The following is a 21,217-nucleotide window of genomic DNA, read 5'->3' as shown; positions in this document are numbered from 1 at the left end:
ATTAAAAATGTATCTGTTTGAATTTAATATAAAAGAAACGACATTACTTTACAGTCTCCCTAATATTCATAGAAATATTATACATATAATTATTAATATACATATAAATATTATACATATATATGTATAATTATTATAATTATTAATTATACATATAAATATTATACATATACATTATACATATATTATTCTATACATAGAAATATTATCAATGGACATTTTTATCGGTCCATAATTAAATTAAAAGCTATACGAGTACCGTCATCGAACGAAACCTTACGAACGCGATCGAATGGTATAAGTTACGTTTTCGACTCAATATTAACCGGTTTATTTTACGTTCCATGGGTTTAAAAGCATTCGCAGATGCACTTCAATTGATCGTTTGAAATACGAAATCTCTTGGTATTCACGGTGGCCCATTTAAATGTTAAACGTTAGTTTAAACGTGGGAATAACGCTACAACAAGGTAACAAGGGACGGCCTGGAAAATTTCTCGTCTCCAATTTCTGGTCCACTTGTAACTGCAGCCCCATTACGCGAACTATAAACTAGCGTGCAATAATGTGACATAGGCACATGTCGCGGTCCGAAAATTAGTCCACAGATAATCCTATTATTCTGCGGGTCAGCGTCAAATGAAAATTATTCGCTGACGTTAAACTAACTTATCGTGTAATATTTTCGCTGTTAACGACGGCTCGGGATTGCATCGCGACAATTTTACGTAATGTTTCATCAAAACGTCTGCCTCTATTCTCATAGAGGACATCTTAATTTTTTGTGCGCGTTCAGCATCCCTTATGTTCAGAGTAAAACGTCCGGCACTATTTTTGTTTATTCGCTACCATGCAATTAATCAATGTACCAAAAATTAGTTGTTTTAAAATATTTTATTTTCGTTTAAAAATGACGTAAGTAAAATCGTCACGGGCTCTCCGAGTATATGTTTCATCGCGCAAGTTTCTTTTGCTTTTCATCCATGTTCTTTTTTTACAAAACTGCAAGGCTTTACAAAACAGCACTGCAAGGCTTTGGAACACTCGGTTACGTTTACAAAGATTTTTCGCTTTCCTGTCTCCTAAAATTTCCTATCGTTTAAAACAGTTTACGTTGCGGGGTCGTTGGGAGCAACGATGCAGGGGGTCGGTAATGCGATAGAAAAGCTAATTACGCATCACTATATTACCAATAGAAACGGAGTCAAAGCGCGTTCAGCGAAGTCGGTGTTGATGTTTGAAAGCAAGTAGCACACGGGAACTGGGAGCTCTATTGATCTTTCGGTACCACGAAGCTCCTCGTTCTACGTGCTCAGTGTATTACATCGCCTAACGTCGCGAGCATTTACGTTTGTCACCGACGAGTGCCTTTCGGTTAATGACGTTTCCCTCGCGCGCTATTGCCCCAAAAATAATTGCATCAACTACGCGAAGAATCAAGCACAATCACGATTCTCTGCCGAGGGATTCGTTTACTCACATTTGAAGTACACGGCCAAACCGCCTGCGATGATAAGGAGCGCGACAGCGTTGAAGAACACCTGCACGAATCTGAAGCGTAGCCTTCCGGTGGTCACGTAGTGGCTGCTGGTCATGTCTCCGATGATCTGAAGTTTCGATCGAACAATTAATAATCTGTTGCCTACAACCGTATCGTGGGTTATGAGGCTTACGGAGAGAAGGAATCGTCGACGACCTGGATAGCTTAACGGTTAGGCAGCCGCCAGGCAAGCAAAGGATTCGGTTTCGAATCCCGGTCCAGCAATCCGATCGGGCCGATTCTTTTTCTCCTATAAATTATTCGTCTTGAATTAATAAATGTAACTGCACGTAGTTTATCGATGAACAAGTAACGACGCAGCGACTTCGTTCGTTTAAAACCACGTTGAAAATTGGCAATGTTTCGCGAGTTGTTTCGTCTGGTCCAAGTTATATATATATCTGAAAAATAACTCGCTTAGCTTGTTAGCTAAATGCAGGCATACTTATCGGATCGAAAATCAAGCTTTGTATGAAAAAATAACTTGATCCGCTATTTCGATGCATTCCTCGCACGAAGAATCGTCGTACACGCGTTTGTGCCGGGATTATCACCGCACCTTGTGTACTCCCCATCCTCTCTATCGCTGTTGGAAACGTATAAACTCCATGTGTTCATTTTCAGCGTAAAATATCCGTTTGACCAGCGATAGAGAATGTCGTTGCATAAACGCTACCGATTTGATATAATCCCACCCCTCCAATTCACGCAACCAGTCCACAAATTGATGCAAATATTAATCCTCGATGTAATTCGCGTGTGCTAGATGGCGACAGACCCGGTGTTTTGGAGGAGTCAATGCACCTTGAATGTGTGTTAGTGCGCGTCATCCGATCCACCGCCAAACCGTCGATACCGATTATGATTTCCTCGCGGTCGCGTTGTGCCGTCAAAGGACAAATTACGTTCCTACGCACACCGATAGACTCCTGCCTAACGAATTTCGAGCACTAATAGGGCGTCGCGGTTGCGTTACCAAACTATACAACTTCGTTTTCGCGAAATGTTCGTCTAGCTACGTCGAGAACGTAACGTAGACGATGACTTACAATATCATTCCGATTTGCACTAAGCACTTCATATATCGCAACCTATGTGAAATGTTTTGAATTCTACTGGACTTGTAAGGAACATGTTGTCTGCAAAGATTTTATTTTGCATAACGATCCGCAGTCTAGTTATAGTAATTTCGATTAGAACCAATTTCTCAATCGTCGTGAAACCACGCTCCTTGTACTTCACGAGATCGAGTAAGTTCTCCGTTCGCAGTAGAATTGGACGTTTTTGGTCAGACGCCTCGATAAATATTTTCTCGTATGCGACTTTTTCATTACACATCCCCAGGCAACGATAATTAGCGATATCGAGCGGTAGTAGTCGGTTCCGATAATGCCAATGTTAATCGAATAGATGTAAAAAACAAAGGAATTGAATTGACGGGAGGAAATAACCGTTGCATCCGCTCGTGCCTGGGATTTCGCGTCGGGCCGCGTTCATTATCGGCGGTCTGTTTTTCGCGTTGATAATGAGAACGTTCGCGTAAAATTACATCTGTATCTGGCTCGATAAGGGTTTCGGTTTTCGCGATATCGAGCGCGTAATTCAGGAAACGCGCGCGCTTCTCCCCAATTGGCAAACGAAAGGATTAAACGACACCGAATTATCGATTCGCGTTGAATCGCAGTTGTACATTCGTTGAACCAGTTTCGCGTGTTCCGTCATATTGTATTCGTGCCGTGATTATCGCAAGCTCATCGTACGCGTTACTCGAAACGTATTAACCTCTTGACTGCGAAGGACGTATATGTATGTACGCCCTGGAGAAATGGGATTAGAGAAATGTCTGTATTCGTTGAATCAATTTTAAAAAAATATCAGCTTATAGGGGATGATGAGACGAAACTTTTTTATATCTTCAGTTCATTCATGGAATGCTTAGTTTTAAAAATAAAAATTGAAAAGTTAGAAGTTCGTTTAAGAAATTGAATTTTAGGAAAAAGGTCTTCCGAGTTTTTCCATTTTTTTAAATTGATATTTGGGATATTGATATTTTTTTAAAATTCACATCTTTACGCTTCTTAGTATTTCCAGCGAAAATCATCTCGCGGTCAAAAGTTTAACGTAAACACGCGAGAAAGCCAGGTCATTTTCCAACGTCGAGTCGATATTTATCGCGGTGAACGAAACGTCTGAACACTGGGAATCGTCGTACCCAAATTAAAATTTAATTCGAACGTTCACCACGTCCAGGCGACCACGGCCTTTTAATTCGTCAAGAACGAAACGGACGCTTCGTCGAATTCGATATCGGTTTCAATCGGTCCTGGTTTGCCAGGACGTGTCAACAAGCTTTGTAGCCGACGTTGGCTTCCGAAATTGTTTCCGCTAGGCCGAGCGTGCGAGCCTTCAGGATTCGCTTGATCCTTAATACACGTAACGCGTCTGCGAGTTAAAGCCATCGTTACAGTGCAACCGATGTCGGTCGAAATCGCGTGACGTCGACCGAATACATGGATAGTTTTTGCTCCAGCGAACACCAGCACGCTGAAAATCGGTTGCCTCGAAAACAACAATCCCAACTCGGTCCGCGTGTCAAAATCGTTGCACGGAGAGCTCACCTTATGATGTAAAGAACCGTTGTTTCCACCATGAACCCTGACGATGGTCTGTAGACTGGCTGGGGTGCTGGTCGACTTAGTAATGGTCCTACCCGACGAGCTGTCGGGCTCGGACACCAGTGCCCTGTCTGGAAATTGAATCGAAAAATGTTGCCAATTTTTGATCACAAATGAGACTTTAAATGAAACGCGAGAGAAAAGTATGAAGAAATTAAACCGAATAGGCTATGGAAATGATTTATCGAAACCTTGACGTGCTAATTTCTCACGAAAGGTTTGATCTCCGCGCGTTGCAAATCTATTTTTCCAAAAATATATTCTTGCTGTGTCAGAGCTACTCAAATTAAATCTGAAACATTTTGGAGTATCGTCGAAAGTACGAGGGTCATTCAAATATGTATTTTCTACGATGGGATCAGAAAGCTTTCTGTCTGATGGAGAAAATGTATTTCTATCGAAGAAAAGTACGTAGAAAAATAAGGCGCTCCATTTGTATTTGTATCTATTAGCAATGTAGTTGCGTACAAAAAGTCCGGTTTATATGTATTTTTTTGTATGAGACGATTAGATAGGGTGATTCAGCTGTAGATTCAGATGAGGGTGTTATAAACGCATTCATGGTAAGGTCGATATATCTACCTGGAACCTTGCCGTGTTTATGAGGCAGAAGGGGAGCTTCCATTGTCTTGCTGGTGTAGCTAGGTGAGCTCGTCTGACTAAAACTGTCCGAAGAGACGTTACTGTCCTGTCTGACGCTGATGGGCTTCGGTACTGGGCTCTGAGAAATGGCGCACAGAGGCGGCGGAAGATTCGTCTGCGTAGCCTTCGGCAGTTTCTCCAATTTCTCGCCGCAGCATCTCTCCTTTTTCAGATTTTGCTGCAGAATACACCTGGCCTTGTCCATCTCTGCCTCGTATTTCCCGCGAAGACTAGGTTCCGAGGATCTTTCATCGGCATGCAGGCGTCTCTCGAGATCCTGCGAGGCTCTTTGCAACTCTTCGTACCTATCATTTGAAGAGTGTCTCAGAACAGACATTAACGGACAATTCACCGAATCTTTCCTGTATAACAGTTAACAGCGATGATGGATTAAACTCGACAGAGAATCGACAGGGAAATTAATTGAGTAGCATTACACGAATATTTAACTACACGATGATTAATTGTTGCACGAACGGATAAAATGAAACGTTTGCTTTCAAGCTTAAAATGGAAAGGACCGAAAGGATAATAACAAGAATCTGAGTTTTCCACATGATGTGTTCTCTTCAGAGGTTCGCTTACGAGAACTTAATGATTCTTGCAGGCCATGTAGGTATGTCCTCAGGGGCTGTAGCTATGTCTGATTGTAGCTACAGTACGAGCTTAGCGATCTCGAGGTACCCGAGCTGTAGGGAGACCAGTGAGCCCCAGCAGATATACAAATGAATGTTAGAGATACTGTAAACAGTATTAAAACTATGGAGCAACGAAAAGAAGAAGACTGAGAGCGGCTACATAGTACCGTGATTAAGAAAAATGCGTCAGTGTAATAACTATGGCTGTATAGTTGAAACACTTAAATCAAATACTGATACTGAATGTAGAGGTACAACCCCGCAATAAACTACTTCGGAGACCCAACGCCGACGGTCATGCTACGCGACATCCTGTAGGTGGAAAGTTCGGATATGACTGAAATCATTGACCCTGCTTATAATCGCAATCGCTCGAGAGAAGTTGCCGTGCGAAAGTTTGCTGGACTACTCGACCTACTAAAAAACCGTCTACCTGGTGGCTGGCCTCTCTTTAATCGTGCGGAGATTGTCGTCCTCCTCGCGCAGACGTCTCTCGAGCTTCATCGAGGCCGCCTGAAGCTCTTCGAACTTGCATCTCTTGGCTGCCTCGCGACGCGATCTCAACAGCGCCGCGAACTTCGTATCGTCCTCCTGGAGTGGCTCCCGTCGAGACGGAGCTAATTTTTCTTGAGTCTTTCCGTCGGCGGCCTGCTCGTAGCTCCCCAGCTCGCTCTCTTTCCCCAACTTCGACGACTGAAGCCTGTCGAACGAGGACGAGTGTCGCAACGAGGGATAAAAAAAGATTGAACGACGAGAGCACGCGGAGGTGCTCTGATTAAATCAACCGTGCAACTTTGGTTAATTTATTTAAAAAAGAGGATCGCGACAGACATGCTTACGAGAGAAATTGCAACGTACGAAGATATTTTACATTTTCATCTTTTTTAAGCTGAGATTGTTCCGTAGCGTTTACACGGTATCCTTGACTCAGTTTCATCTCATCTTTTGCATGCAAAATGGAGGAACGGTATAACGTTGGTAATAACGAAATAACTCTCTGTAACTATTCTATTTTCTTGAAATATTGCACGGCTGAATTATTGCTGCGGTAATGAAGAGAATGTATGACGTGCCGAGGCACGTACTCGAAACATTAATTCCACGTAACTTGAGAATAGCGGGAATTCGCGATGATCGTTACTCTTATTTCTTTTGAAAGAGGATCTTAACGACTTGCTTTACTTCTCAGCAAACGAATAAAAATCTTCGCGTTCGCTCGGACCAATTACAAGGTAGCAGCTTGTATCTCCTAGAACGCAGAAGACGTTTTTATCAGCGAGGTTACTTCGCCGTGTACTAAAACACACGTACAACGAAAGCAGTGGAGAATTAAGGTAGATTGCCGATTACGAGGACGTCGGGCCACTTGAACGAAAGGTCTACTCGAACATCGAGATAAAGTTGAAGCTTACGCTTCGTTTAACAAGCCCGTCGTAAGCGTAATCGCCTGTAGTATCTCGCTACTAATTCGAGCCAAACCTCGAACACGATCGTATTCGAGCACACTCGAATATTACCTATAACCGAGATGCTTCAGCCGTTTGGACGCTTCAGATTTCATCCATGAAGAATTTCGCAAATAATATTCGACGAAAAAAACCTCTGCTCTCCATTTTTTACCTACGCTTCCGGGTTTTCACAGGGAAAATCTCATTCTAAATTCCCTCGTAATTCTATAAAGCACCTGCCACATGCTTGCAAGAACCTCGTAACGCAATCTCGTCGCGCAAACGCAGTTTAGAACGGAACAATGTTACGTGCTGTAAGTAACGAAGAAAATCTCATTCGAGGAGAAGCTTCGTTGCATAAGGATATTTTGGTTTTGGATACAATGAAGCTATCGAACGATACAGGCGTTTCGCGATGTCATTTCGCGCGGTCGTATCGATCCGCGTCTCGTTCGCCCGTGCAACTTCTTCACGCGTTCAGAATTCTGTGACTTAAGGAAATTGTTCCATGGATTTATTTAACGTAGGATTTCAACAAAACTTCACTTGATTGTTCTTTGATTAAATACGAATCATATGAGCCTAGTTCGATACAAATTGACCAGCCCAGCTTTATGAAAAACGATATCAAAATTTTGTAATTTTATTACTGACTTTTTTGTTCGAAAAAGTTTCAAGAAAATGTGTTTTTCCTTTGGCCCTTAAAACCCATGAAACCCCTTATGACACCGAAACCTCATAAATCTAAGACTTCGTATGATATTGATATGCACTGCATAGAAAATGTCGAAATCCGCCACATAAATTGACTCTCACCTGCTTGTTCCCCCCTGCCTCTGACGTCCGTCCCTTCCAGCCTGGTGATCTTTGAACTTCGACTCGGCGCTCTTCACGATCCTCTCGTGCAGCCTCTTCTCGAGATCGCGGGAAGCCTTCTGCAGCTCCTCGAAGCTCGACTTCTGGCTGAGCTTGCAGTCTTCCTCAAAGTTCGCCCTGTCGAAGTCCGCCACGAAATCACCCTCCTCGCTCGTTTCCTCCTTGCCCGGGAAGCTCAACGAATACTCATGAGCGGTTCGCTGATCTTGAGCCCGGAAGGGGCCCAGATCGATCAGCTTCTCGTTGTCGAGGCTCCAGGAGGCGGTGAGTATCGTCGAGGATGGTGGCGTCGGGTCGCTGGCCTTTCGTCGATTCGGTTGATTCTCCTGTCTCGTCGATATCGGTACGGGTATCGGTTTCTCGTTTTTCCTTCGCTTCGGGATCGCTGGCGGCCGCAGGGGTATCGGTGGAGGTGCTACCTACGGAATCAACAAGTCCGCGTTCGAGTTCTCTAACGATCGTTTCGTGTTCCTGCTAACTGGCGATAAAATCGAGGGTATTATACGCGCTACTTTGGAAAAACAAAAGAAATAATTGTTGGCGTGAATTTGAGCTGTTTGACACTTTCCGTGTCAACGTGGGGCGCATACGACCCCCGCTGAACTTTCCGTTTAGTTTACTACTCGTCGAGTAGAATAATTGTTCGACCATGTGTTTGTTACAATAATTGCTTAAAAATTAAATATATTATTTTGTTGTCTAATACATGTTAAAATGTAGACTCTTTCCTTGCTACTTACGGTTTTGTACGATTGAAAAATTTTAAGGCGCGTGTCAAAAACAAGTTTTTTTAAATTGTAAGCGTGGGTCGTACAGGCCTCCGCGCGGCCTGAACGGAAAGTCTTCAAAAAACGGTACGGCACGGAACGTGTTAAGAGTGTATCTGTGTTTTCTCAACGGGTATGCGTAACAGTGGAACAAATTTCGATCCGTCGTTAATCAAAATTAAGCGAAGTAAGAGGGCAGAACAATTTCAGATATGCACAAAAATTGCTCTCTTGAAAATTGAACGAATTGTCGCGAGTTCGAATCTCCGTGACTTATTTCTCATACAAACACCCACAAAATATCGTTCTGTCCCCTTAAGAAAGTACGACCAATAGAGATACTTGCTTCCTCGTTTAACAGCGTGAGAGTCCGTGTGTGTTTCCATGTGTAGTGGCGGGTATACGTGTGTGTTTGAGGTGACGATTGTTCCCGTGTCCGGATTTGTTCACGCCGTACGAAAAACTGCGCCAGGGATACGACTCTTGATCCATTAAACCCTCGTTTGTCCGCTAATTACGCGAACGTGTTCGAGCGACGGACGAACGAGTTCTACGAAGCAACGAACAGAAAATGTCTCGTTGCTTCTGCTCGATTTAATGCGAGCACTTAGAACGAGGTCCGCCCCGTTGGTCGAGATTACGCCATCACTTTTCACTCTGTCGTTGTTAATTCGCAAAGTGTCGGCGTGCCGCTAACCGCCGGCCTTAGTCTCTCATGATTTAGATGGCGAGTTCGGTCGCATTTTACCGGGGAATTACGTGGCCTGTACCGATATCAGCCGTACGACCGAAACTTCGCGAAAGAAAACTACTTTCAGCGACGAGCGGCATCGCTACGGAGGCTAGACTCTCTTCTTTCGTCCTTCCATCCTCCCGTCTTGCCTTTTGAATATTCGTCATTTTAACGGCACGTTTCCTCCAGCTAATTTCAATAATTACTTGTTAGTTCGATTCAGTTGCGGGGCAAAGAGAAACAGAAATTAAGTGGCTGGTAAGCGGTCGACAAACAAATCGCGTTCGAAAGAAACGGGGATTTATGGTTCCAAGATTTAGACAGGAGCAAAATGACGATAGAAATTATAATTATTAAATTGCAGATGTTAGGTTTTGCAAAAATATTTGGTTTTCCCAAAAATTCAAACGCGTTTGAATGTCCTTTGTCGATGTTCTGTTTCCTGCGTCGCTGTAAAACCTCAAAAAGTCCCCAATAGACTTAGTTCGTTAAATAAACAAACGAAGTAGTTTAAAATTGACTTACAGCGGGTGCAGCGGAATGGCGCCGCGGTATCGGTGGTGGAGTCTCGCTTCCGGTAGGCGGTGGTTCCGGAAGTAGGGATGTTCGGACCGGTAACCCGACGCTGTGAATTCTGCTCTGTCTGAAATTCGCAGAAAAGAAGATATTTTCTACAGATTAACTTTCGACATGAATCGTGTCGGCGCATAGTATCGCGTTATATGAAAATTTTTATTTTAATCTTTCCTAAGTGGCAAGTACAACGGGAATAGGGGACACCATACAATGTTAGATACAATGTCAGTTACTTAATATCCTTGCATCTTTGAAGGATTATGTTCGTTAATTAGACAGCTTATTTGGCGAGTTCATTCTCGAAGGGAAGACTTCCTTTATGTAGACCTGCCGTCAATACACGAGAACAGAATTATATAAGCTTGAAGTCTTGGATATATCGACTGGTATCGTTGAAATGAGTTTATATAATATGCAAAATTTTCTGAAACGTGCATCGTAGCATAAAGATATTACTGTAACATAGATTTAGAAATTAAAGTACAGAATGAACTCAATTTCCTAACCTTCGAACCCGTTACTTCAGTGGCTGCTCGTTTATAAATTTCTAAGTTTTACTAAAGTTTCTTTTCGTGCTATTGCAACACGTGCGCACGACACGATTTACAGTCTACTAAAATTGACTTACTTTCGAAATCAAACCCACATTTTCTCGTAGAGCCTCGAACACGGCGAGATACAAAGATTTGTGAAAAAGGAGGGAGATTAATCCTTGATTAATCGTGCATTGCAAATTGTGCAACATTTCGACAAAGATTAATGAATTCTTACAAGGAACATTGAGTCATCTTGGTCACCATAATTACGTTTGTTTCCTCAGCGCACAGTTACGAGTCTGACAAAGTCGTTAACATAATTAGTACAACGGCTCCCCGATAAACGTAAAACTTGGAATGGGGAAACTCGCAACATAACCGAGATTAAATGTCCTGCTGCGTTTACGTTAAATTCTCAACAAGTAAAGATAAAGAGTCACGAGAAGGACCGAACCTGGTGGGAGAAGTAAAAAAAATTAAGAATAATTAAGTTTTGGAAAATTACCACAAGACGAAACGAGCGTACGTTTTACGAATATTGCAAAGTAAACCAGCGTGAGAAGACCTTGGACAACTTTTCAAGAACCCCCCGACGTTGAGTAAATTGAAAAGGATTACTTTTTAATTACCTCGGCTGACGCGTAGGACTCGTATCGCCGCCATGCGCCTCCGTTCCGGACATTTTAATATCTGCAAATTGACAATAAATATTGTTCGTTAATTGGCGGATGCACACGTAAACGACATTGGCATTGCAACGTTCAACGAGCACAAGTCGCAGCAGCGCGAATATGCCCATTAAAACGAGGCAATAAAATAGTTTCACGCACGAACGAAGAGGTAAACACACGCCTTTTCGCAGAAGTTAATTATGCCGCGTAATTACGCGCAGCGAGTTTTAAATAGCTTTGCTGAATTTTAAAATGACACGTTGGTGGAACGAACTGTGACCGTTTCGAGCAAGTAATACAGATTTAAATAGCGTTGACTCGTGCGTATACAGTTGCTAAACAAAGACATAACGTAACATAAAATTATTCCAGACATCGTCACGATAAGAAGATTTGAATACGTTTGGTGACTTCGTTAGGATCGAAGAAATTAAACGAAACGCGAAATCGTTTACATGTTGCGACAGAACCCATGCCGTTTAACCAAACGGATGGTTCGTGTATAGTGACAACGCCACTTCGGCTCACTATCAAGTGAAAGCACTATTCAATTTCCTGCTATCTCATCGGTGTGCACCCTTCCACGAGGGTTCGCCCTACCAGACTGCACCCGGGGGATCGATGTGCTGAAACCCACCCCCGCGTCCTCGACAAAAGCACTCCGCGCCTCTCTGTAACACTTCCGTTTTAAATACGCGCGATATTTGTGTACTCCTTTCGGCACAGCTTCTACTGAATCAGCGCAATTTTTCCATTCGACATGCGATTAAAAAAGGGTTCGACGAGCGACTATAATCCTTGGAACTGTGCGCTATGGCGCTCTGGAATTGGTTAAAAGTTAATGGGATACCGCGTTTTCGAGGGTTCGTATTTTATTTTATTACGACGGAGGTCGTTAATTAATAGAAAAAGGTTCGTCGAATGGACCACTAAACCATACTGGATCACTGACATTCCATAAGGGATACAAGTTAATAGTGCGATGCGACACTGAAATGATAAAAAAGAAATTATTTAAAACGAGTCACGCCTTTTTGTAAGCGATGGAGAATGAATAGTTGTAAAAGATATTCATAAAAAAATGAAAAAAATATACGTTTGTCCGAGCCAAACGCGACAATTGGTTACATTAACTTGGCGAGATCTCGAGAAGCCGTCGGCACTCGACCTGCTACCGAAGCAGTTTCAGCTTCCAACTTGTCAGAGCTGTGCAAATTAGAGTAAGGATCTCGTAGTCGTGATTCAACTGACACTTGTTATTCTCCGGTTACTTTGTCTTGCGACTCGCGAACCTTTTTACGAGCGATAACTGCGCTACATACAACAGGTTTCGAATTATCTCGCGTAGAACACCGAAATAGTATAGAGACTTCAGAGCCTTTAAAATTTTTATTAAACTCACGATAAAATCGGTGCATAGATATACCGTTATTGAATTTAACGACAGAGCAATTAAAATTTTGCCTCGATTTTAACTCTCTTGAGCTGGGGAAAAGAAAAAAATCGGAAATTCAATCGATTGAAACGCGTCGTAGAGCCCCGTTCGCACTTTGCCGGTATCGGAGTGGGAAATCACGGGCAAGCTCGAGAGGAAATAGCAGCTCGCCTCGAAATTACGCTCGACGGCCGTTTCTTCGGCAATGGGAAGCCGCGGTGCCACGCAAATTGAATCAATTTAATATTGTTGCCGGCGTTGTACAAAGTTGCCATTCCACCGCGACTTTCGTAAACTCAATTAATGCGCCAACGTCTGTCCAATGACGGAACGACGCATTTGTCTGCGATGATTTCGCTGCGAAAAATGTAAATGACCGCATAGTCGACCGCGTGCGACGATCACGGTTGCGATATCGAGTTCTAATAATTCCACGAACCTCCGATAAAATCGGAGGGAGACAGTGGCAGCCTGCATTGGGAAAAAGGCAAATTATTCAGGGGCGTATTTCAATGATAAAGGATAGGCAATATCAAGTTTCAGAAAACGTAACTTTAAATTTGCATCAAATATAATTCTTCTCCAAACAATGAAGAAATATCTGTAGAATTCTCGTTGCAGTCTCTCGTTTTTTAATAACTCCTCGAATAAAGGTTTAAAATCTCTCGCGAAACGACATAGAACGTGTATCGCATTTATGAAAAGAACTAGATGACGGTGCATCGTAATGAATCGCAATTACGCGGGAGTGATTTACGTCCATCGCGTGTTTTTCACGAGATACGTATTAATACATCGCCAGGGAAATCGACACGTGTTACCTACCCACGCCCTGAAACTGAAAACTAACCGTAAACTTCTTTGAACGAGGTTGGTGTTTTATTCTCGTGAACAGGAATCGAGCTATGCGGAGCCTTCGGACCGCTTAAGAAGAATTAGACGCACTAGTCAGACAAGGGCTACGCGTTGATCGAAGTGCTTGTTCACGTGTCGTTCCTAGAATCGTTTCCTTTTAGATCTGATTCTGCTACGTGAATGTAGTCTTCCTTTTTCAGGAACAAATGTGTTCTTTTCTTAAATTTATATTATCGCAACTCCTGAACGCGATAGACGTTAATTTCATCTGTAACACCGTGAATATTGCCAAGTGGAGACGTTACTGTTGAAGTTTAGGGTTTAGAGTGAACTATCGGATTTGGGATTAGTTCCCGTGATGGATTTGTAGAACGCTCGTTATTGGTATGCCTCTATCATACGTCGGGAAACATCACGGTTCAACGCGAAATTGTCAACTCGTCGAACTTGGATTATCAGGATCCCATCGCCAAAACAGTTTTCAGATTAGGGCCGACTGGCGAAACTTCGTAGCCTCTCGATGGCTCCTCTCGTCGCTGTGGTGTTTATTGATCGAATAGGCCTGAAGGAAATATCGATGGACCGGAAAATGCGTCGTCGATCGAGAACGTGCTCGATTTCACGTGGCTTAGGCCCCGCTCGTTCACCGTGGCCGGTCAATCCAAACTAATCAAATCCAGGTCAATAGTCCCACACGTGTCGTCGGTAAAATAATCCTTAAAAGATACATATGAGCCGTTTACTGCACAAATTGATTAAGTCCACCAGTCACATGAAAATTGTAACATTTGGCAATTCTTTAAAAATAATAAGATATAAGACTTGGAAGTGAAAATTATACCGATGTCCTGATACTTTTTCGAGCTATTGTATAAATTTATTCGCGTCGTTCACGAAGACGGAACATCAAAATTCCGGGCATGCGACTTCGGTGATCCTTCGTATTTCCAAACGTAATTTCGTCTGTTCGCGTAATGGATCGTCGAGAAATATCTGGGACCGAGCTTCGAAGTCTTGTCAAAGCGACAGGTGAATACCTCGAACGCAGGAACGCGCACGATGGCAAACAGAAACGTCGGGAGCCAAGATTCCCAAAAGATGCTTCGGAATCTCATTCTCTGATAATTGGGGAAATCACGAAACAAGGGTCGAAAGGGCTCGAGTCCCCACAGAGATTTCGCTCTCTAGATCCCTCGCTGCTAACACGAGTGTCTTCACCGTTGACAGGCGGGGATTTTTTGCGTTCGAGGAATGAACCTCACTGTCATACTTGTTGCACACATTGTTTCTGCGTTCGATACTTTGTTGCGTAGGAAGATGTAAGACACACGTACCTGTCGAACACCTTAGTAAAAGTCGCACACTAGGATTAGCAAATTAGCAATCGATCGCGCAGCTCGATCCACTTAGAATTCAACCTCTTAGGCACGATGCACTACTATAGTGGATTTCCCGGATGTCATCTTCCTGAATGACGCGCCACTATAGTGGCTTTCGCGGTTGTCATTCTTCTGAACAGGACGTCTTTAAATATATGCGTCATATCTTTAGTGGCGTATATCCTTTACGCATAATTCGCGTTGAACTCTGCCTTACAAAGAAACAGCCGTGCGAAAGAGGTTAATAAAACACAAAAACTCGTTCGATTTAGCAAGCGAATCTTTCATCTCTGATGTAACTCCTCTCGATCTCTGTCTAATACTCCTGTCTACCTCGCCGCAAGTTCAACGTTTAAATAATCGATCCAGGTCGGCGCGAGTTACCTTCCACGTCAAATATTTATTTTACAGAAAATTAATCCATCCAAATTAAATATTTGAATTACACAAACCCATTATGCAATGCGAAGGATTTTTCCGTGCGTCGTCCTCATTTTTTGGTAAACCCGTGACACCTACCGCGACCTTTTCGCGTCGAATCAAGACGTTCGAGACTATTTACATATAAATCCTCGCATTACATCATTGATTTCTCCATTCTCCACTCTTTTCGTCGGCCCGCTGACTTGTTTGCTCGTTTATAGCGACGAACGTACTCGAGCGTCGACGTTATCTGCATCCGAACGGTAGCCAACGGCGGTACGTTCGCGATTTGCATGCGATTAGCCATATGGAACATATTGAGAGCGAACCAGCGATCCCTTTCCTTCGATCTTATCCGCCGTCGTTCGCTTCGAGCTGAGAGAGTTCCCATTTTTCCCGTCCTTTTTGTGCTCGGCCTTCTACTCCCCGTGAACACAAATCCACCCCACCCCCATCCGCCCCTCGCCGAAAATCCGTCCATAATGTGTATAGAGCCACACAACGATGTACTGGCAGATCTTGTAAATCCTCAAAGTCCCGCTGGTATTCGAGGAACTACAATGGATGGCCGTAACACAGAACGATGAAGAATCTTTATCGACTGCCTAGTCGTCGCGAAAAACCAACACCTAGTTCTTCATTGGTAGCGATATCGATTAACTGCGTTTCGGAAAAAGCTATTTAGCGATACGTTCATGCTTATTGAAGTAGAGTAACCATATTTGAATTCATTGATTCAGGGATTTTAAACGATTGGATAGATGGATTCCTTAGCCTTCTAAGTTTTCAATTTTTCCAAAGGTGTTCAGAGGTGTTCAGAGGTTTTCAGAGGCTCGTGTAATATGATAATATATTGGTTTAATTTGAAAAATAGTCTAAAGATACTGAAACCTTCAAAATTCAAGTGTTGGTATCCTTTTGATACGCAGTGTATTGAAATTAATAGCCTGTAGGGTAGTATAACGCGGCGCGAATACACACTTTTGTTTCATTTGAGAATAGTGATTTTACATGATCGTACATATAGTTATGGTTGTTTCCTTTACGCGCTCTAATTGGGTGCGAGTGTTTGCCGTTTAATAGCGACCGATACCACGAAATTACAATAAGAAGCAATTCGGTTAATATCCCCGACGTAAGGGGTGACTCTGAAACCTCCCTTCGTAGCTCCCTCCCTATTAACGGTGCTTGGAAGTTTATTTGCTCTAAGAGCAGTTTCCGACATTTCGCACAGTGGCTGTGCCAAGCATTGTCGAGAGCACTGATCGAGCTTCTTGACAATGGCTGGTGCAACAGTAATCAAGCTACTTAACAATGCCTAGACCGACGGCGGACTCGATGCTGCGTCGGAAATTGTTTCCACAGCAGGGTCGAATAAACATACCAGTATTGTTCGGAGACCGATACGATTTTCTCGTTCGAACGCAACGTCGGAATAAAAAAATAATAATACTTGAAATTACACCGTGACTCTCGCTAATATTTGTTCACCGTTACGCGCCGTTACGAACGATCGCGTTGGATCGTTACACGCATCGATCTCGACTCGAACCGTTCTCGTTAAATCGTTGGAAAAAACGAAAAAGTAAATAAATCCGAGCGAAACGCAAATCTATCACGTGATTGACAATTTCATCAGAGAAGAACCCAGTCGGGCCAGATAGAAAATAAACCTCGCTCAACTAGTGACACGTTCCCTCGCAGGATCATAAATCAACGAAGAATTTCGGAGGCCATAAATCAGCCTACAACTTTCATATTTATTTCACGCTTCGCGATCGACCATACGTGGATATCGTGACACGTGGACCGAGTTATGCTTCCTGGTAACCTATTTCCAGTCGCGAATATCCCGAACGCGTAAAGAAATACAAATAAATCGTTCAACCATCGGCCTTATCCTGTTTTTTCCTCGAATGAATTTTATCTTCCGATCGAATTTTTTTCGAAATTCTCGTGTCGCCGCGCTCTTTTCGATCTGTCATCGTTCTTTCGTCCAGAATTCAATTTTGCTTCGAGAAACCGTGTCGACGCCAACGTTGTGTCGCGACTCCCTCAGCGATGAACATAGTTCGGTGTTTCCTGCGTCTGTGGTAGCAAAGCCGATGTACATCCACGGTGAAACAAGAAACTATAAGAAGAATGTTTACGACTCATTCCTCGAAGTCGTAACTTCGTCGCAATCAATAATCTGTATTTTTTTCTATCTATACATTAACGACCGAGCTTTACGCTCCTATTTATGTGAGACGTAACACCTTCTACCAAAGAAAAATGAAGGATGTCGGCGTGAAGTGGCATACAAGACGATAGCTCGAACACATACCGTCTCGATGAACCATTCACGCCGAGGAAATTCAAGAAAGCATTGGCCACTTGAATCTATCGCGCTGAAAGGACCTGTCGCCTGCTAACATGTGCCTCGAAAAAGAAAGAAACTTGTAATGCACTCCTCCTGTTACATCGTGAAACCTGAACAGTGGATATTCTTTGTCCTCCGCGCGCTTGATTTTTAAGTTTCCTCGTCTGCCTCTGTTTGTTCAGTAGCACTTCTCGGATTAAAGTCGTGGAATTGGAAAAAAAGAACATGCGAAATACAATATCGAAGGTGACGCGTATAGAAATGCTCGTTTCTCTATGAAATCCTTTGGCGCGATTCGATTCAACTCTTCTTATCCAGACTCGTAAGAACGTATTAATTTTTTTCTTTTCGAGAACCTCGTTTTTCAATCCCGACGCTCGTCGTAAAAGAAACCCGTGGGGAAGCCTTTACTTTTTCATTCCGCTTTGAATGACAAAGAAGTTGAAAAGTAACTGAGGACAAAAACAGAGGAAGCAAGCCACCCCGTGCTAGAAAGAGGAATTCTAAGCGTGGTTGAGAACTCTTCGAGAGCGATAATTAATTTAATTAAAGGAGAATGACGCGTAATACGAACCGGTTGTTGCGAGAACGATAGAAAATCACTAATAACGCTGATAATATTATTGTTGAACGGCCCCCTAAAATATTTACCACCAGTAAATACAGTCGCGAAAAGCAGAGAATACTATATTTCCGAATACGTTTCATAACGATACTTTTATTAACAAATGAAAATACCAGTTTATAGAGCTCTTTAAGCTGAACAAAACCGAATAATTGGTTTTCATAAGGATTGCTTATTTATTGACTCACGAATACAAGATACCAGCTTAATAAAAAATGCTGCAAAATTACATAGGAAGCGTCATGTCGGTCTTGCCAGTCATTCGAATCGTTGGGGTTCAACCGAGAGCGAAGGAAATGTGGCGTGTAAGAGTGTTACGAAGCAGTTGTCGAAGTCAGTCGGGTAGTAAAGATTTATTTCACCGCGACAAGAGCTTCGACTGAAAGGCGAAGACCATTTTCCCGCTGGAAGATCGTTCAAGGAAAAAGATTGAAGATCTCCGCCGATCGGCTGTTGAATGCACTCGTAGTTCGGCTGGTCGACGTGAAAAAGCCCCGGGAACGTCCGATACATTTGATCGACCTCGAGAAAAGGGCGCATCCCTCAAAAAGACCGTAATATCCGCTCCACGGTGTGCCAGATGGCCGCACCATTTTATAATGCAGCCCACATTCTCTCACGCAACCTCTCAGCCTGTTCGAACAAAATTTGTCCCAATTGTTCCAAAGTTTTATGCAACCTTGGAATGATAAGACCGTTTTGCTCGCACAATTGCGAAAGAACTAGGATTAAAAGGTACAGAATTGAAAAGAAAGAACAAGTTAACGCTAGGTTTACGGAAATTTTGTATTAGATTTCCGTTACTGAAGTATTGCTCTATAAGTGAAGTCGATGTGCTTAAAAATTGATTAGAAAACTTAGACAGAAATAAATTTGGATATACACCCCCATCCATAAATATGTGGACTTCAAAACTTTATAATATAATAAATATCCAATGGAAAATTTATTAAGTATTTCTGAAATACGTTTCTGGCTCGAATCGAATGTCAAACCATTCACAAGTCTTTTTTTTTTAATTTCAATATCGCGATCGACGGGTCCTCCGAAGGAAGAAAAAACGTCAAAAATCGACTTGTCATCCGGGTCCCTCATATCGCCCCGTTGTCACCGACCCTGTGCCAGACGTTCTCGTCATTCCGTTTGATTACATTCCTGAAAACTGTAACACGGGAGCTCCAGACATTCCGGAGCCCCGATATTCTAGAATATAATGCACGACAAGAAGCGTTACGTAATTTCGTAAGAATGGTTTGGGAGTGACATAATTGTCGATATCATTTATCTCATGCTTCGCGTGCTTGATCCGTAAAAATCGTCGAATGCAGTCGCGCGAATCGACGTGGAATCTTAAACGCGAAACGAACGAGGATGGCCGCATTCGAATGATTTTGTAATCGAAATAGTTTTCAGAACAAGTGACAAACAACTTGACGTAATGTATTCTGCGGTGATCGAATATCGATATTCGCTTGTATTGTCAAACATTAAATGCCCGTGCAACTTGCATTTGATGCATCGTTGAATATCAAATACACTCATCTATTTATAAATTCGTAACCCGTCAATTTAATAATTTATTCGTTAATTGGTCAACCTATAAATTGTTCATAGGTAATGAAATTCATACATTCAACAAATTAACTTTTATACAAACGCTAGCTGTGATGCTCATATCTTTTTAACTCTCTATGGGCCCGTGTAACTTTCAGTTCGTATGCTAATACATTGATATTTTATCAAATAATTTTATTTCGTTCATAAGGTAACGTGTACGTCTTAATTATATAATGTCTCTGATCTAATAACAATATCGATGACGGTTGGCAGCACCATCAACCTGAAGTATCAAAATGAATGCTTTGCAAGTTGTCTACAGAAACAAAATTCGATCCATAGAGGGTTGAGGCATCTAGTACATAAACAAAGTACACGATCAAAGTGAAAGTATTTTATACTAAGATATCGGTCCAATCGCTACAGATTTCCAATTTGCCTATCGATGGAGCGATATCAGGAATAATACACCGTTTCCCTGAAATTGTTTGATTTCTCAATCAAAAGGAATCCCAGTTTCTGCTCGGTATCAAAGCTCGCGAATTAATTAATCGGTAGACGGAAGCAAACACACGTTCTTCTCGTTATCGAAAGATTATGTCAGGTATCCTGCTTTGAACGTTATAGTAAGATTAATTTGAAACGAGTGCTTCTTTAATGGCATGGATGGAAGTAACTGTTCAGAAAATACAGCTTCTGAATTCTAATCTTCTGATTATGACCCTTATTTCCATCCTGGAGGAGCTTCGAGTTTCGCGTTACACGGCAACGAAAGAACGTTTTCCAGCAATTACAGGCACAATATGGCTTTAATGAAATTGTACGAAGTAAACGGGACAATTGAAATCAGTTCGTAGCTGTCCACAAATATATCTCCTACCTAGACCACCGCGAAACATTAACCAATACATTTACGATAACGACACTTTTGCGTCTAAATCTTCCCAAAAATACTTGCTAAAATCTGTCCAAAGGAAACATTTCCTTTCCTCAGTCGGCGTTCGAGCGGACGGTTATTATCGAAGGAAATCGAGGGAGAAATTGGAGAGAAAGAAGATGTCAGAGCGACATTGCGAGAAACAACCAGTTTAATTGTAACCAGCAATTTTGTATATTAACCATAGATACAATTTTCAAATAAGTGATATTTATGAGCCTTTAACGTTACTTAACGTAAGGCATCACGCGTACGATTTCACTTCCATATTTTATTTCTCGAATCTTTCTACCTCTTTTTATCGTGATTTATAATTCTATTCTCATTTTTATTCTCTGTTCATAAATTAAATGGGATTCTCTGCTTAAACCAATACGTAGGAAATATTCGTTATCCACACACATTTACTCTCAGCGATCAATAATTACATTCGTAAAGTTACATTCGTATTAGTAGTAACATATATTTACTACTAAAATGTTTTTGCCAATATATCGAGCATTCGAGCTGTTGATACTACTAAATGGAGTATTGCAAATTAG

The 21,217-nt window shown here is 42.2% G+C and overlaps 1 protein-coding gene across 1 annotated transcript in view; it reads right to left on the bottom strand.

The window, feature by feature from the left end:
• LOC128876130 (atrial natriuretic peptide-converting enzyme-like) overlaps positions 1-21,217 on the bottom strand; it is a 51,149-nt gene that overhangs the window by 6,855 nt on the left and 23,077 nt on the right. The window contains exons 2-8 of the mRNA XM_054122246.1: positions 11,061-11,121; positions 9,845-9,962; positions 7,760-8,238; positions 5,929-6,195; positions 4,798-5,162; positions 4,159-4,286; positions 1,481-1,607 (exon numbers count right to left, since the gene is read on the bottom strand). Coding sequence (XP_053978221.1) covers positions 1,481-1,607; positions 4,159-4,286; positions 4,798-5,162; positions 5,929-6,195; positions 7,760-8,238; positions 9,845-9,962; positions 11,061-11,113 — 1,537 coding nt within the window. The 5' untranslated portion in view covers positions 11,114-11,121. The remainder of the gene's footprint in view (positions 1-1,480; positions 1,608-4,158; positions 4,287-4,797; positions 5,163-5,928; positions 6,196-7,759; positions 8,239-9,844; positions 9,963-11,060; positions 11,122-21,217) is intronic.

Source organism: Hylaeus volcanicus, chromosome 5, assembly GCF_026283585.1.
Source record: "Hylaeus volcanicus isolate JK05 chromosome 5, UHH_iyHylVolc1.0_haploid, whole genome shotgun sequence".
Lineage (NCBI taxonomy): Eukaryota > Metazoa > Arthropoda > Insecta > Hymenoptera > Colletidae > Hylaeus > Hylaeus volcanicus.
Note: the sequence above shows the minus strand (reverse complement) of the source record. Positions and strands in the feature narration are given on the sequence as shown.